General features: G+C 39.8%; 1 protein-coding gene across 1 annotated transcript in view; it reads left to right on the top strand.

Annotated features, from left to right (window-relative positions):
- Window positions 1-10,398: 10,398 nt before the first annotated feature.
- quo (quattro) overlaps window positions 10,399-15,986 on the top strand; it is a 51,146-nt gene continuing 45,558 nt past the window's right edge. Inside the window, exon 1 of the mRNA XM_062997374.1 lies at window positions 10,399-10,471. Coding sequence (XP_062853444.1) covers window positions 10,469-10,471 — 3 coding nt within the window. The 5' untranslated portion in view covers window positions 10,399-10,468. The remainder of the gene's footprint in view (window positions 10,472-15,986) is intronic.

The raw sequence follows: 15,986 nt of genomic DNA, 5'->3' as shown, positions 1-15,986 counted from the left end.
CTCGCTGCTTGTGGGAAAGCCTGCAGAAAGCGTTATGGCCGCGTATCATGTGAAAGGCTTTAACACAGCAATATGTGCCCAGTCATGCAGTAAATGAAGCGCAAAATGCTTATCATGTGAAATTCTCTGGCCAGACCTTTTCTAACTCATCAGTCAGTCTCTTTCTTTCTTTAGTATAATTACATTAGTTCAGAATCATTTATGGGGTAATTAATGTATAAAAAATTGTGATTGATTGTGAAATTAAGCTTATAACAAAGTAGTAAGTCTGCAGTACATATTACAGGAGTGTTTTCTGTTCTCTTGCTTTTGTGATTCCGTTTTAAGAAAAAAAATTTTTTTGGTGCTGTAAGTCGTCAGTCCTTAACTGCAGGCCTTTAGCTAAGCTTCTTCAGCTCATCTCTCTTTCCTTTAAATACCATCCATACAGAGAGTCAGGAGGACAGGTGTGTCTAATGACAGTGTGGACACACACACACGCACTAAGTACAGAGTAAACATTAAAAAATGATCATGAAGGCAGGTGAGTCAAATTTCTGCCTTAGAAAACACAACCACTCTCTCTCTGCTTCGTTGAAGCAAAAACAAATACATTTAATTTTCATGTTTTCCCACCGCATTATTCTGGTCAGGGTCGAGGTGGTACTGGATTTACTGGACACAATGCAGTAACACACCCCAGACAGAACTCCAATCCAGTGTGGGGCCTCGTTTATTCCTCCTCAGCTAATCATGTGTGTATGAAGATGCCCAACCAGCTGAGAGCACTGCTGGGGATTTGAACCCTTGACCCCAGCAGTAGTGGGCTACCAGAATTTACTGCTGCACCAACCAAGTGCCCTTAACACAAATACAGTGGAGGAAATAAACAACGAAGAAAGAAAATAAATAGCACTCAAAAAGTAATAGGGCTGGGTATTATTATAATATGAGCTATCTCATGATAGAAAAGCATTTACTTCAATGAATTATATATCATATTAATATACTCATATTGAAGCCTGGCAGGGTACATTAAGATTTTAATAATATACCACTGTTAAAAAACCTATATCGTGATGTATGTATTACATCACTATTATCGTGATATTAATTACATATACAGTAGTAAAGGTGTTCCAGTAGTACATTTACAGTATAGCTCACTTCTAGTCACTTGACAGATTTTGGGCAGGCAGCAGAGGGCGCTGTTTGCTCTTAAAATCCGTCTTATAAATACTTCATTCACCAGACAGAAGGAGACGAATTGTCTGGAGTAATGACACTTGGAGAATATTGTAAAATATTCGTAAAATGTCATTCAAGAAGTCTCCACAACGTCTGCCTCAGACTTTCATTAGACTGCGTGTGTGTGTGTGTGGTTGGATTTGTGTCTGAGGGCATGTGTGGGCAGGGGGTGGCTAGGCATTTAAACTACTGGAACATTGTTCAGAATTGCTGCTGCTGCGTTCTTGAGCAAGACCTAAATCCTTATTTGATTAGATTTTTCTGTCTTGGTTGCAAAACTCTTTGAATAAAAGTGTCCAGATGTTCAGATGTTAGATTTTGGTATGTGTGTGTGGATGTGTGATTCATAAATAACAAATTAATGACAAGTTAGTGGTGCTAGGATCAATGTGCAAGAACCGTGTTAGTGCATTCAGCAGCGGTCAAACTGTGGCAGAGCAGTGACGGTGATCGTAATTGCAAGAGCAGTGTAACACCAGGTACTGGACTGGTATTTGGAAGTTTGCTTGTTTAAGCCCCACCACTTCTAGGTTTCCACTGTTGGGCTCTTGAGCATGGCCCTTAATTCTCATTTGCCTGAATTGTAAATGGTAACTGCAATATCAACAGATAGGTCCAGGTCAGACCTTAAAGCTACAAAGAACTAGACAAACTTGGAGAGACATCTTGAAATTACAGTAGTAATGATGCAATGTATGAGTACCCTCATCAGGCACACATTTTATTTTTAATTTAATTATTTGTTTCCTTTGTGTTTTTTTCACTACTGTCTGCACACACTGACTTGTTGGGTGCTGGTTCTGGCCCAACAGAAATTCAAAGGTATACCATTGTTTTTAATGCTTTGATTTGTCATATATACATATACAGGTGTACAGTACATCGAAATTCTTTGCATATATCAACTTTTCAGTTGATAGCCCAAAGCCCTACCCACTAGACTACCACTGCCCCATTTATGTACTGTATGGCCCATTTATGTCCCATTTATGTACTGTATCATGTTGTGTTGTATCCACTATGCTAAACTGAGCGCAGGGGTCCAGCCTGCATAGTAGAATGGTTTAATATTTTACATCCAAATCATTGTAGGCACTCTCAGTTATTCTAATCATGTTACACCATTGTTAGGATTTTTAACAGTAGTTTAGCAGTAGTATCAGGGTGTCCAGGGTGCTCACTGTAGCCCTTAAAAATTTTCAAACAGTGTTTATATATTTGTTATTAATTTTATTTTTATGTTTTACCACTGATTAATCCTGGTCTGGGTCGCACTGGGTCTGGTTTCCTTGAATCACTGGGTGCAATGCAGTAAACCTGAACAGGAGGCCAATCCATCACAGGGCCTCGGCCACCCACCTCCCAGACATAGCCAATCATGTCTGTATATATGTAGATGGCCAAATGGCTGATAGCACAACTGTCGCCCACTACATATAAACACATGCCCGATATATTAGATGTAGACAATGATAATCAGATATGATTTAACATGTATCATCATTCTGAGCAAGAACTGTATGAGATTTATAATGGCTCTGGCTCTCTCAGTTGTTTTTTTACTGTGTCCTACCACCACATTTATTTTAAAAATATACAACATTGCATTGGGAATAAAATGTCATATATACCCTTGACAGCGTGCAGTGAAATCGGCCCAGGTAGTATCAGTACATCTATGGTATAGTAAATATGTTCAGTTTGTTTGTATAATGTATACCATGTGCTTCTTTTATTATGGTTTAGTATGGGTAGTAAGCACAGCCCAAGATTTTGCATATTGTGTATGGTACGTACATACAAGCCTGCAATAATCAGAGTTACTAGCCATTTCTTTAGTACCATTAGGTGCTACTGTTATTCTTTACCAGGAACTATCACTACTTCATCCAGCTCTAGTTTCTGCTGCCAAACAGTGAGTACATGCAATAGGGAAAAACCCTAAAACTGTGGAAAAGTCATTTGTTAGTATAGATTGATTATAACAACTGGCTGCTTCCTCCATAATGTCATTTTGTCCAGCATGTGGTTGCCAGATTTTCGTGTCTGTTTCATATAACATTAACAGGAGAAAATCAGGGCATAGCAATAATCAGAAATACAGAGACAAGAAAACTGGAAGGCATCACACACAGGAACTATAAGACAAGGAAATCAGAAATTATACAGATTATGGAGCTCAAAATTAATAGAAAGATATACAACAACCATTTGGTAAAGACAAAGGAAAACACACAGTGTGTTTACTCTATACACATGCTAATTAAAGGGTAAAACAGGAACCTTAGGTACAATTAATGAGGAAACAACCAATTAACCACACAAACTAGACAAGATCAAACAGACAAACAAATGTTGACACGCATGCCATAGACGCGAGGGCCGCAACACAGGTTCCACCATAAATAACATTTTCAACAAATTCACATCTGCTGCCATTCTCTTTAGGAGTATATGTCTCGCAAAGCTTACACCAAGAGCACACTGTACAGTGCAACTTTTTGGTAGACATACAGTACACAATGCTATGTTTGGAGAAATAAAGACACAGCACACAAGAACATCATCCCTACTGCCAACTGTAAAGCATGGTGCATGAAGCATCATGAATAGGGTGTCCATACATCCGGTTTTTGGGTGGATAGACCAGTTTTTCATCTGCCTGTCCACATCCAGGTGCAATGGACATGTTTTTGTCCCTCTTTGCAACTGGATGCTTGTAATGATCATAATTAATTTGCCTGTCATTGGCTTACATACATGTTAAAAGAAATGATTCGTATTTAATTGATTTAAAGTCGCCACTTTATTGTGGAACGTCCAGCACTGGAATGCTAGTTGATTACTAAGTTTTGATACACTCATTGATATAGCTATTTGTGTGCTGGACTACCCACTGTCATGCCCTTCTTTTTTGGGGACTGATGTCCTTCTTTTTTGGGGTGATGGAAGTGACCACCCTAATCATAGATGGGATTGCATTTCTGCCTCTGGGCCTGGGATGTTTGCTTTCAATAGAAATGTTGTGGTGCAGTAAGCCAGTTGTTTAAAATGTGTTTATACATTATGTCAAAGCCAGAATGATTAGAAGTGATTTATTTAATAGTTTTTGAATGGCCTAGTCAGAGTTTAGACTGAAGATGCTGTGACATGAGCTTAATTTTACTTTATTAATGTGCAGTCTGATCAGCAGTGTCAAAAAACTAATATAGCTGCTAATAAAGTTTCTACCAGATTCTAAACTTAAAGTTTAGATATTTTTACCAGATGATCAACGTGTTTAATTAAGGTGTAAAAAAGTACTGTGATTCTGGTTTAGACAAAACCTTTTTATGACCTGGATGAAGATTTGACTCCTTATCCAGAAGTCCAATAATTATGCTAGTTGATTTAGCTTGGCAAATGATTTTAGCATCTTGCAGTAAAATAAAAATACAATGAAATGATTAGTAATTTGTCAAAAAGTACGTACATGATTGAGAAAACAATCATTTTTACTAGTGCTCTGACTTAGAATGTGTGTGTTTGTGAGTACGTGTGTGTGTTTCTGTATGTGTGTATTTGTGTGTGAGTTCATGTGTGTGTTTCTGTATGTGTTTGTGAGAGCATGTGTTTATGTATGTGTGTATGTATGTATGTGTGTGTGTGTGTGTGTGTTTATGAGTGCTTGTGTGTTTGTGAGTGCATGCGTGTGTGTTTCTGTATGTGTGTCTGTGTGTTTCTGTATGTGTGTGTTTGTAAGCGCATGGCATGTGTGTGTGTGTGTGTGTGTGTTTACATGGGAGACGGGCAGTTGAACAAGGCTGTAGGAAGTGATCTCACTGCTCTGCCAGAGATGGACAGACTGATAACAAAGGAGACAAAAACAAACAGAACGACGCTTTGTGCCATCTTACTTCTCATCAACACACCCGTAAAAGTCCCGCAGATCACTGGATTTTTCCTTTGTGGCTCAGCTGATGGCTGTTCTCAAACATTACTGGAGCTGCAGCTATCAAATATTTTCATTATTACAATTAAAGTGAAAACTACATATTTAAGAAACCCAGTATGAAATCCAGTAGGAATAATTTACATTTTCGGCATTTAGCAGACGCTTTCATCCAAAGCGACTTACAGTTGTGACAGTATACAATCTAAGCAATTGAGGGTTAAGGGTCCTGCTCAAGGGCCTAACAGTTGCAACCTGGCAGTGGTGGCGCTTGAACCGGCAACCTTCTGATTACCAGTACCTTTTTTTTTTTTTTTTTTTTTTTTTTTTTTTATTATTTATTTTTCTCCACTTTTTTCCCCCCCAATTTTTGTCCCCTATTCTAGTCGTGTCCAATTACCCTGATTGCTTCCTCTATACTGGTTCGACCCTTCACCACTGACTGAGGACGCTTTTCAACTGACTTGCGCCCCCTCCGGTACGCTATCAGTGCAGACTGCATTTTTCACCTGCACGAGTCGAGTTCATACACTAATGGGCACTGTGTATTCCTCAGCCCTGTGCAGGCGCCATCAGTCAGCCAGCAGGGGCCGCAGTTGTACCAGTTATGAGGACCTATGATCCGACTCTCTACCCTCTAACCATGAACAACAGTCAATCGTTGTTCATGCTGCCGCCCAACCCAGTCGGAGAGGTAGAGTCGAGATTCGATGCGATGCATTCAGAACCCCAACTCTGGTGCACTAGCTGTACTTTACCGCTGCGCCACCTGAGCGGTACTAGTCCAGTACCTTAACCACTAGGCTACAACTGCCCTCATGTAATCATGTAAATAAAAACACAAAGCTATTATTTGCAAATTCTTTTTTGACCTGTATTCATTGAAAACTGTACAAATACCACATGTTTAATGACTCAGTTCATGAACTCTAGTTTTTTTCATAAACACTACATGGGCAAAAGTATTTTTTTTTTTTAATTAATGTGTTTCAGTCACAGCAACTGGTAAATGGTGTAATAAATCGTAAACTTAATGGATTGTAAATGAAAGTCACTAAATGTTGTGCAATTGTGCAGTAATTAGGAATTCCTTACGACCATCCCTCCCGCCAGACACAGCCAATCAGATCTCATTGGTGGTGGGCCAGTGCATTAAAAAAGATGATTTTATGTGAGTTTATTTCATTTCATTAAGTTTTTCTAAATCGATTTGATTCAGTTTATTGTTGTAGTAAGAATTATATTTTAATCATGGTTAGCCAGTCCATTGCTCATTTATACCCTGGAACAGTATACAGTTAGCAGTTCAGGTGGGAAAAATATACCTAGAGGAAACACACAGGGACACAGTGAGAACATGCCAACCTCTATTATACTTTTTATACTTTTACTTGAGTAGTTATTTGGAAGACTTCCTCTGCTCAATTCAGCACAAGCAGGTACTGATTAAATATGATCATCTGTAAAGAAGAGGGCAGTGTTTTCCAGTGTTTATTTAATGCAAGATGTATCGGAAGTCTAGTGTTGCCATAAGTTTGTGGTCATTCTTTCCATGTCAAATCCCATCTGTAAGGATTACTGGGGGATTACAGAATGTAAACACATGATTTTGATTGTCCGTCTTTGTAGTGTTGTTTACTTTTCTGAAAAGATAAAAGAATGTATCTTAATTAGAGCAGCATTGACTGTCACACACACTTAGAAACATATGGGCATGTACATGAACCCAGTGTGCTCAGTGGGCCATGATGGCCTGAAGGCTTTGCTAAAGATCAAGACCTTTGTGTTATAGTGAAAGCCACAGCTGTAATCACAGCCTATAGCTGTTGGTTTTCCAACCAGGGGTTCAGGAACCCCCAGAGGTTCATGTTAACATTCATAAGTGAGACTAAGTCCATTGGTAAGTAAATAAAGTTCATCCATCCATTCATCCAACCATCTATAAAATATATTTAGCTTTAAATCCTTGCCTGAACAATCACGTAAAATAAATAAATATGTTGTTGGTAAAATAAATCACAAAGAGCTGCACAGCTCGCAAGCGGGACAGTGCTGTAAATACGGCATGGCATCTTTGTTGCTTAATAAAAAACTTGATGAATGGGTGCTTGGGTGGCACAATGGTAAATTATGCTAGTCCATCTATGCTGGAATCAAGGGTTCCAATTCCCAGCTGTGTTATTGGCCGGTTGGGTGTCTACGTAAAGACATGATTGGCTGTCTTGGTAGATGGCATAGGCCCAGTGATGGATTGGTGTCTTGTCCATGATGTTTTTTCCCCTTTTCACCCAATCCAGTTTAATTGGAGTTTATCTCTCTCTTGCTGCTGCTGCAACCCCTGATCGAGGAGGCTAAGGCTGTCACATGCTCCCTCCAAAAGCACGCAACTGCTGAAACTTCTTTTCATCTTGAAGAGGCGGGTGACAGTGAGGTGTTTAAAAACTCTATTAGCGCTGCTGTGTGTTATTCACTCATACCAGCACAACACACACTAACACACCACCACCATGTCAGTGTCACTGCAGTGCTGAGAATGATCCACCACCTAAATAATACAGGTCTGCTCTGTGGTGGTCCTGGGAGAGTCCTGACCATTGAAGAACAGCATGAAAGTGGGCTAACAAAGCATGCAGAGAAACAGATGGACTACAGTCAGTAATTGTAGAACTACACAGTGCTTCTATATGGTAAGTGAAGCTGATAAAATGGACAATGTGTGTAGAAACAAGTAGGTGGTTTTAATGTTATTGCTGATCGGTGAATATATATATGTATATGAAAGGGTTCTTAAGATCATTTAGGTTAAGAAGATTTACAGCATTGAACACCCTCTTCTTTCTCTGTGCTGGACACTTAAACAGTATTGGCTCGTCCACTCTATTTCCATTCACTAACCCAGTTCCTCTTTTATTCAGCTGAGCATTGAGAATTGATGAGAATTGAGTAGGTTTATGCTTTTCTGAGCTGTTATCTTTCTTAATCTGTGTCCAGAGAATCTGCTGTTCTGAGAAGCTCTCTAACCTTTCTTTATGTGCGATGTCTAGCTTTCTCCTTCTCTCTCTTACCCTTTCCACATCTGGTTTACATGAGATATGCATTGAGCCTGCATGTCTGTTGCATTACGCCTCTTTTGAAGTCATTATCTGGCATCCAGCCTTTCTCATTTCTGGATATCAGACGGTCACTGAAATAAAAACATTGGACCCTTGCTGGCTGTTTGATGAACCTGCTTTTTCTGTCTTTGCAAACAGTAAAAGGTACCACCCCAAATCAGAACAAGTTGGGACAGCATGGAAAATAAAAATAATTAAAAACACAGTTTCCTACATTTACTTTGACTTTTATTTGATGTCAGACAGGATGAACCTGAGATATTTCATGTTTTATCTGCTCAGCTTCATTTCATTTATTAATAAACATCCATTCCTGCATTTCAGGTCTGCAACACATTCCAAAAAAAGTTGGGACAGTAAAGCATTTTTTACTTTGTAATGTTGCCGTTCCTTTTCACCACACTTAAAAGACGTTTTGGCACCGAGGATACCAAGTGATTTAGTGTTTCAGCTTTTATTTTGTCCCATTCTTCCTGCAAACACTTCTTAAGATGTGCAACAGTACGGGGTCGTTTTGTATGTGGCATTTGTGCATGTAACTCCGTATTGTAGTGCTTTTGTCAAAGGTTTGCCAAAGTAATCCCTTGCCCATGTGGTTATTTCAGCTATTGTTGAGTGACGGTTCTTGATGCAGTGCGTCTGAGGTATAAAAGATCACGGGCGTTCAGCTTCAGCTTGCGCTCTTGGCCTTTACGCACTGAAATTCCTCCTGATTCCTTAAATCGTTTAATGATATTATGCACTGTAGAGGAGAAATATGCAAATCCTTTCCAATCTTTCTTTGAGGTACATTGTTTTTAAACACTGGAACTGGAGTCTATAACTAAACCCAGGACTACTAGAATCCTGAAACTGGTTGGCACCAATACCACTTGCTGCACCGAAAAGCCATCCGTTATTTATCAGTTCAGGAAAATGATGTAAGAGTTATTGTTTGTGGTAAACATAGATGTTCAGTACAGATGTAGTTTATAAAAAATAAAATAATATAAAATGGCTTAATTACGTCCTTTTGATATTAAGAACATATTATTTTCATCCACCGCTTTATCCTTGTCAGGTTTACGTCAGGTCTGATTCCACCAGGAAACACTGGGTGCAAAACAGAAATACCTTGGACAGGGAGACAATCCGTCACAGGGCTTCCGCCATTCCCATTCCTCAGACTGTGTCAAACAAGTCAGATAGCACAACCCGAGCGCCTCCCTGTATTCATATCCCTGATATTCCAAATATAGTCAAAACTTTGAAGTCAGATGACAGATGTGGAGTGCTGATTCTTGGTCACTTTTATCTCAAGACAAAACATCTGGCTATCTCACAGGATGCTTGCTCAGATATAAACATCTGCAACAACTTGTTGCCAAGAAAAGGAAAAATAGAGACAGATTACCAAAGCGCAGTAGGGAGATGTGAACAAAAGGACAAAAAACTCTACATGCTTTGGTTTACAAAGTCTTCTGTTATTCTGCTCCGCAAACGGCAGGAGAACGTATGAAAAATATCTACAGGTTTTATGCTCGCACACAAGCTCCAGTGTCTCAGTGTGTGTTTGTGCGAGAGAGGGGTGTAACCAGACATTCCAAGGGGTCTGCTCTCTTTCTCACCCTGGCTTTCTCTGTCTGTTTCAATCTCCCTCACTTTCCGAGACGTTTAAATGCATTAGACTCTGAGAATAGATCATAGAAGTCAAGCAGAGGAAATGAAAAGTGTAGTGAACCTTCAGGGGGTTTTGTTCATAAATAAAGTGTGTGTGTGTGTGTGTGTCTGCCTGTGTTGTGCCTGAGTGTGTGATGTGTATGGGTTCAGGGGATATAAGGTCCAGAACAGTGACTGAGAAAAAAGTAAGAAAAGCCTTAAAGGGGATTTCCTCTGAGAGAAAAAGCTTTTCTCCTCCCCCTCATTTAATTCCTCCCTGTCTCCCGCCTTCTCTGTGAAAAGCAGCCAGGAAGCAACACTGTAGCAACCCGAGCAACAGGCTGCAAGACATGGTTCATGGTACAGAGCCCGGGTTTAGAATGGCAACAAGTCACTTCTGCCAAAGTACTGCACACTTTCCAAACCGGACAGAAGTGCATGCACGTCTTTTTTGGATGTAATGCAGCATGGAAGTAGTGTCGGTCCGTCTGTAAAACTGAGCTGCAGTTTTGACGGATAAACAAATATGACAGCTGGATAACAGGGTACTACTGCCAACATGGTAAGTCTGTTAATGATGCGTTTATATCTTGTGCATATGCATGTTTGTTGTCCTGGTCAATCCTGATCTGGCTGTTTGTTCAGAGTTTTAGAAATTACACTAATATTAACTCACATATTTTGCTTCATGAGACTTAAATTGGCAGAACATAATTATGCACAGGGAATCTGTTGGCACACTCAGTGACTGAAGCGCTGGATTGTTTACTTTACCAGATCCTAATTTACCTAAACTGCTTTGTATACTAGTGGATTAAAAAAAACACTTTCATTACATCGGTATCAAACATTTGTGGTACACAGCAGTGCAAGTATTTTACTGAGGGGGCGGCACGGTGGCTTGGTGGGTAGCACTCCTGCCTCACAGCAAGAAACTTCTGAGTTTGATTCCCAGTGTGTAAAAAAACTTTTTTTCACTTTTTCACTCACTCACTTTCTTAACCTGCTGGGGCCTATCCCAGCTTTTCAATGGGCGCAAGGCACACAGTAACACCCTGGACGGGGCGCCAGTCCATCGCAGGTCAGACACACATACACACACACATACACACACCCATTTACCTGTATGGCAATTCAGTGTCTCCAATTAACCTGACTGCATGTTTTTGGACTGTGGGAGGAAATCGGAGCTCCCGAAGGAAACCCACGCAGACACAAGGAGAACATACAAACTCCTCACAGAAAGGACCCGGACCGCCCCGCCCGGGGATCGGACCCATGACCTTCTTGCTGTGAAGCGACAGTGCTACCCACCGAGCCACCGTGTCGCCCCTTGTAAAAAACATGACGCATGTGCTGCCTTTGGAATAAGACAAGGTCGTAGCCCAGTTCCTGTGGGAGAGATTTATTAACTTATTAGCCGTGCCATCACGATGCCAACTGAAGTCGTGTTATCAATAAAACAGTTCTTACACCCGCTCAAACTGTACACAGCAGAATTCATGTTTATATTTAAGTGCTAATATTAGTTCTGCACACATGCAGTAACAAACACAGGCCTGTTATACAAACCTAATTCCTAAAAAGTTGGGACTGTAGGTAAAATGCAAATGAAAACAGAAATAATTGATTTGTGAGCTGTTCCAAGTATTTCATGTGTTTCAGCCACAAGTGCCCCATGGTAAAATTTACCAGTGGTAGCTCAGTAATTAAGGTGCTGGACTAGTAATCAGAAGGTTGCAGGTTCAAGCCCCACCATTGGCAAGTTGCCACTGTTGGGTCCCTAAGCGAGGCCCTGAGCAACCCTTAATTACTTTGGATAAAAGTGGCTGCTTAATGTCACAAATGTAAATGAAAACAATTATGTAAAGGAAATTTAATGCTTTTAACTTTACAACAGCAGTTTAGGGAAGGCCCTTCCTTGTTCCAGCTTAATCGGGCCCCTGTACGCAAACCAAGCTCTATGAAGAAATGAAGAAAAACTTGGTTTAAAGAAACTTCAGTGACCTGCACAGAGCCCTGACCTCACCCCCACTGAACAGCTCTGGAATAAACTGGCCTTTTTGATCAAGTCCCCAGCCATACAAATACTCATTTGACTGAATGGGCACAAATCCTCACAGACATACTTCAAATTCTTGTAAGGAGCCATCAGTTGTTGTAGCTAAAAAGATCACATAGAGTTCATTCTATCTAATCTTTGATTTTTAAGTCTCCTGGACTCTAAATAAATAAATAAATGCATAAATAAATAATAAAATAAGTTAACAAATAAATAAAACACATATAAATTAATAAAATAAAGGATGTTTTTGTGATCTGGTGACTGAGAAGGCAGCTCCATATAGGATTGGCATCTTATGCTCAATAAACTGCTTTTATTCTCAATAATCTGATACCACGTGAAAAACATCACTCACAAAATACAAATCTTGTATTGTACTAATTAACAGTTTCTAATTAATGTATTGATTTTTTATCTAGACAAGTGGACCCATCAACTATTAAGTGTAAAAATATTAAATAAGATGTTGGTAGACTAGGAAGGTATTATCTGTGCATTGTTCCTGAACTTATCAGTTCTGAGAGAAATATTTTGACCTTTGTTACACATTTTTAAAAGGTAGTTGTTCGGGGATATAAAAGTGCAACTGTCTCCAGAATTCCCCCAATTTGTTCACTTGCTGACTACAACTTTTCTTTAAGACAGTCGCAGTGTTCCTCAGCACTTAACCCATTAATTAGAAGTATCACTGTACTCCCTAAAGCTTTTGAAAACCCTTTTCAACATAGAAGAGTTATTGTTGCAGCAGAAATAGGGAGAAACTCAATTTAACCTTTCTTTCCTTGGACAAGGCCAGTCATATCTGATGAGTGCACAGCAGGACTAACAGCACTGCTAGGACAAGACTAGTATAATAGACTGCTACAACCCCTTTTTTATTCAAATAATATTATTGTGTTTTGTGTTTATTATTAATATTTGGGTGACTATGCAGACACCCACTTCACTACCCACACTCTCGATCTCAAGACTTTTAAATTTTATTTTGTTATAACATAGAAAGTCACAGTGCAAACAGATTTATTGTACTCATGTGAAAGGATGTGGTGGTACCTAGAGTCTTTGATTTAATTAGGGGTGGTACTTGGCTTGAAAAAGTTTAAAAACAGCTGTTATATTTTTTTCTCAAGCGTCTCAGCAATGTGACAATAAGGCTGTGATGTGGTGCTTTAAGTAAAGTCAGGTACAGTACACATTTTACAGTGCTAAATCTGTAAAAAATCTGTAAAAATGTCTAAATCTTTTAAAACACCTACTCCACTACACACACATTTTCTCCATCTCAAGACTTTCAAATTTTATGTTGTTAATACCACTTTTGACAGGAAAATGTAATGAACCCCTTTAATTAACGTTCACTATCATGGGCAAAGGAAACCAGTAAGAATAATGCCAGCTCAGACACGCCTTTTGAGAATGAGGAGAATGGTTGGCCGTGCAACATCAAATATTAATTTTGACACAGTATTGCAGGTGTCAGCAAGAATCAGAAATGCCTTCAGAGATTTACTTATACTGTTAAAATAAATAAAATAGAAAGTCATAGTGCAAACAGACTAATTGTGCTCCTGTGAAAGGATGTGGTGGTACCTAGAGGTTTTAATTTAATTATGGGTGGTACTTGGCTTTAAGAGGTTAAAGAACCACAGCAATGTGACACAATAAAGCTGTGCTGTGGTGCTTTAAGTGAAGTCAGGTACAGTACACATTTTACAGTTCTAAAGCCAAACAAACTTTTGTCTATCTTTGGTGTGTTCCCTCTTTTATACAATCTTTTGATTAATGCAGCTGGGTAATTCCAGATCGTAAGTGGGCCCGACCTCTCAAGGAATGCAGGAAGCCACAATGGTTGGCTTTAGTAATGATTCACGGTTCTGCTCATCATGTGTGGATGAGAATGTAGGAGGCAGCTGTTTTTTATTTCCAGATAATTGTTTACTCCACAAACCCACAAAAATGGTGTGACAGAACTGTTAAGCATAAGCATGCTGTTTAGCGGTGTGGTGGGATGTGGAGCTTTAGTATTCACATACAAGGAGTCTCATTTTTATTTTTTTAATCAAAACATTAGTGCATTTAATCCCCAGATTTGTATAGTTATTATTATTATTATTGTTTAAGTACACTGGCCTACTACTGCCCACTTCTGAGTTCCGTGGTTTGACTCTTAATGGTGCCATCAGCCAGCCAGGGGTCTGCACGGACATGATTGACCATGGGGGAATTGGGGGAGGGGTGGTAGATACAGCCTAGTCATTGGGAGGTGCACTTGACAGTGCACTCTCAGTGCCTGTCCCAAGCCCAGATAAAATTAGGAGGGTTGCATCAGCAAGTCTGGTATGTAGACCATATCCACTGTGGTGACCCCTAAATACATGAGCAGACAAAAGAAAAACATGTATTATTATTAAATGCCATGCTGTATGGACAGTGTTTCCTCAAAGGTATCCTGTCTTCTTTTTGGGTCTTCAAGCTTTTTAACTGCTCGATAATTATTCCTCTAGAAGTATTCGTGGTCGTCCTCTTCTTATTTTACCTTCCACTTCCACTTCCTTCCATTTTATTTTTATCAACTGCTTCATTGTGCTCAGGGTCACGATGAAACAGGTTCCCATGGGAAACACTGGTCACAAGGCAGGAATACCCTGGACATGGTGCCAAAGCATCACAGGGCTTCAGCCTTGACATAACCAGTTATGTGTGTGTAGATGCCCAGCTGGCTGATAACACCACTGTGATTCAAACCTGGATCTTTTCCATGTACCCTATTTATTCTCCACAGTGCCTGATGCATGTCTCCCTCACTGGCTGTGGAGGGCCACAGGCTGACACATTCTTCCTTTAATACATGTGAAGCCACCTTTTCCACCATATGAGTCTTGGCAATAATTAAGACCGTGCTGCTCTCTTCATTTTTTCAACACTTGTACTGGTTCCTTATCATTACAGTAGAAATCACTGTTTCTGCAACAAGGAGGCAAATCAGCATTAGACCCTTCCTCCCTCAGGCACAGCTAACAGTGTCTGTTTAGCTCTTGGCCAGGCCAGTGGCACCACCGATACCTCAAACCTGGGCAGTGGATACTTTGTTAGTCTCTGTGCAAAGTTGGCATGTCTCTTCTTACACACACACACACACACAGTTTAAAAAATGCCCATGCAGGCATACCCAAAAAACAACACACATTATCAGATAGCCATCCAGTCATGAATAGCAAGGGTTTTCATTAAATGAGATAAAAACAAAGCCACAGAAGTCCTTAAACAAACCCCCTTAGGTAAATCAGTGCAAACACTTGCTGGAACGAGGGAGGGATGATAAGTATGCTTTAAAGTAGGCTAATCTATTCTAAACGCCAGTGCACACACTTCTGGCATGTCTGCCATGCATGACAAAAAACATCTAAAATTGTTTTAAAAGCAAACTGATAAAGCTGATGGGTTTCAGCTTGAGGGTACAAGTGCGGAGGAGAAACTTTGGTGCTACATGAGTTTGTTTTGTCATGCTAATTTAACTGCTTAAGTACATCTGTTGAGCAAGTGACAGCCAAGACGCAAGAGAAAAGTATAGCGCTCTGCTGCTACTCTAGGTCTACTAATTACCTTTGAAATCTGTAGTAAACTCACAGGCTAGATCTAGCTGTTGGATGCCACTGCTAAATTAAAGTATTAAGCACTCAGATACATGCGAAAGGAGGTAAAGGGGTGTTGTCAGAATCTTTGCTGATGTTGCTGGGGGTTTTTGTTTTAGTTATGAGTGAGCTCTGACTAGGAAATGCTTGTGGCCAAAAAGTACAACTGCTATCGTTAACTGCTCAAGAATATAAATTCTACACCATCTTTACCCTCAAGTGTTTTGATGATCAGTTAGGTTATCCCATTGTTTATTTAAGGAATATCTAAGGGATGAACCCCACAAGACCATTGAAGCTGTTCTGTAGTATCTGCTACCTGCGACATCTTCAGTATATTGCAAGGTGGACTATCCTTCTGTGCCTGGTAATCCACAAGA

This window comes from Trichomycterus rosablanca, chromosome 6, assembly GCF_030014385.1.
Source record: "Trichomycterus rosablanca isolate fTriRos1 chromosome 6, fTriRos1.hap1, whole genome shotgun sequence".
In the NCBI taxonomy this organism is placed as follows: Eukaryota; Metazoa; Chordata; class Actinopteri; order Siluriformes; family Trichomycteridae; genus Trichomycterus; species Trichomycterus rosablanca.
This window is presented reverse-complemented; position numbering and strand designations above follow the sequence as displayed.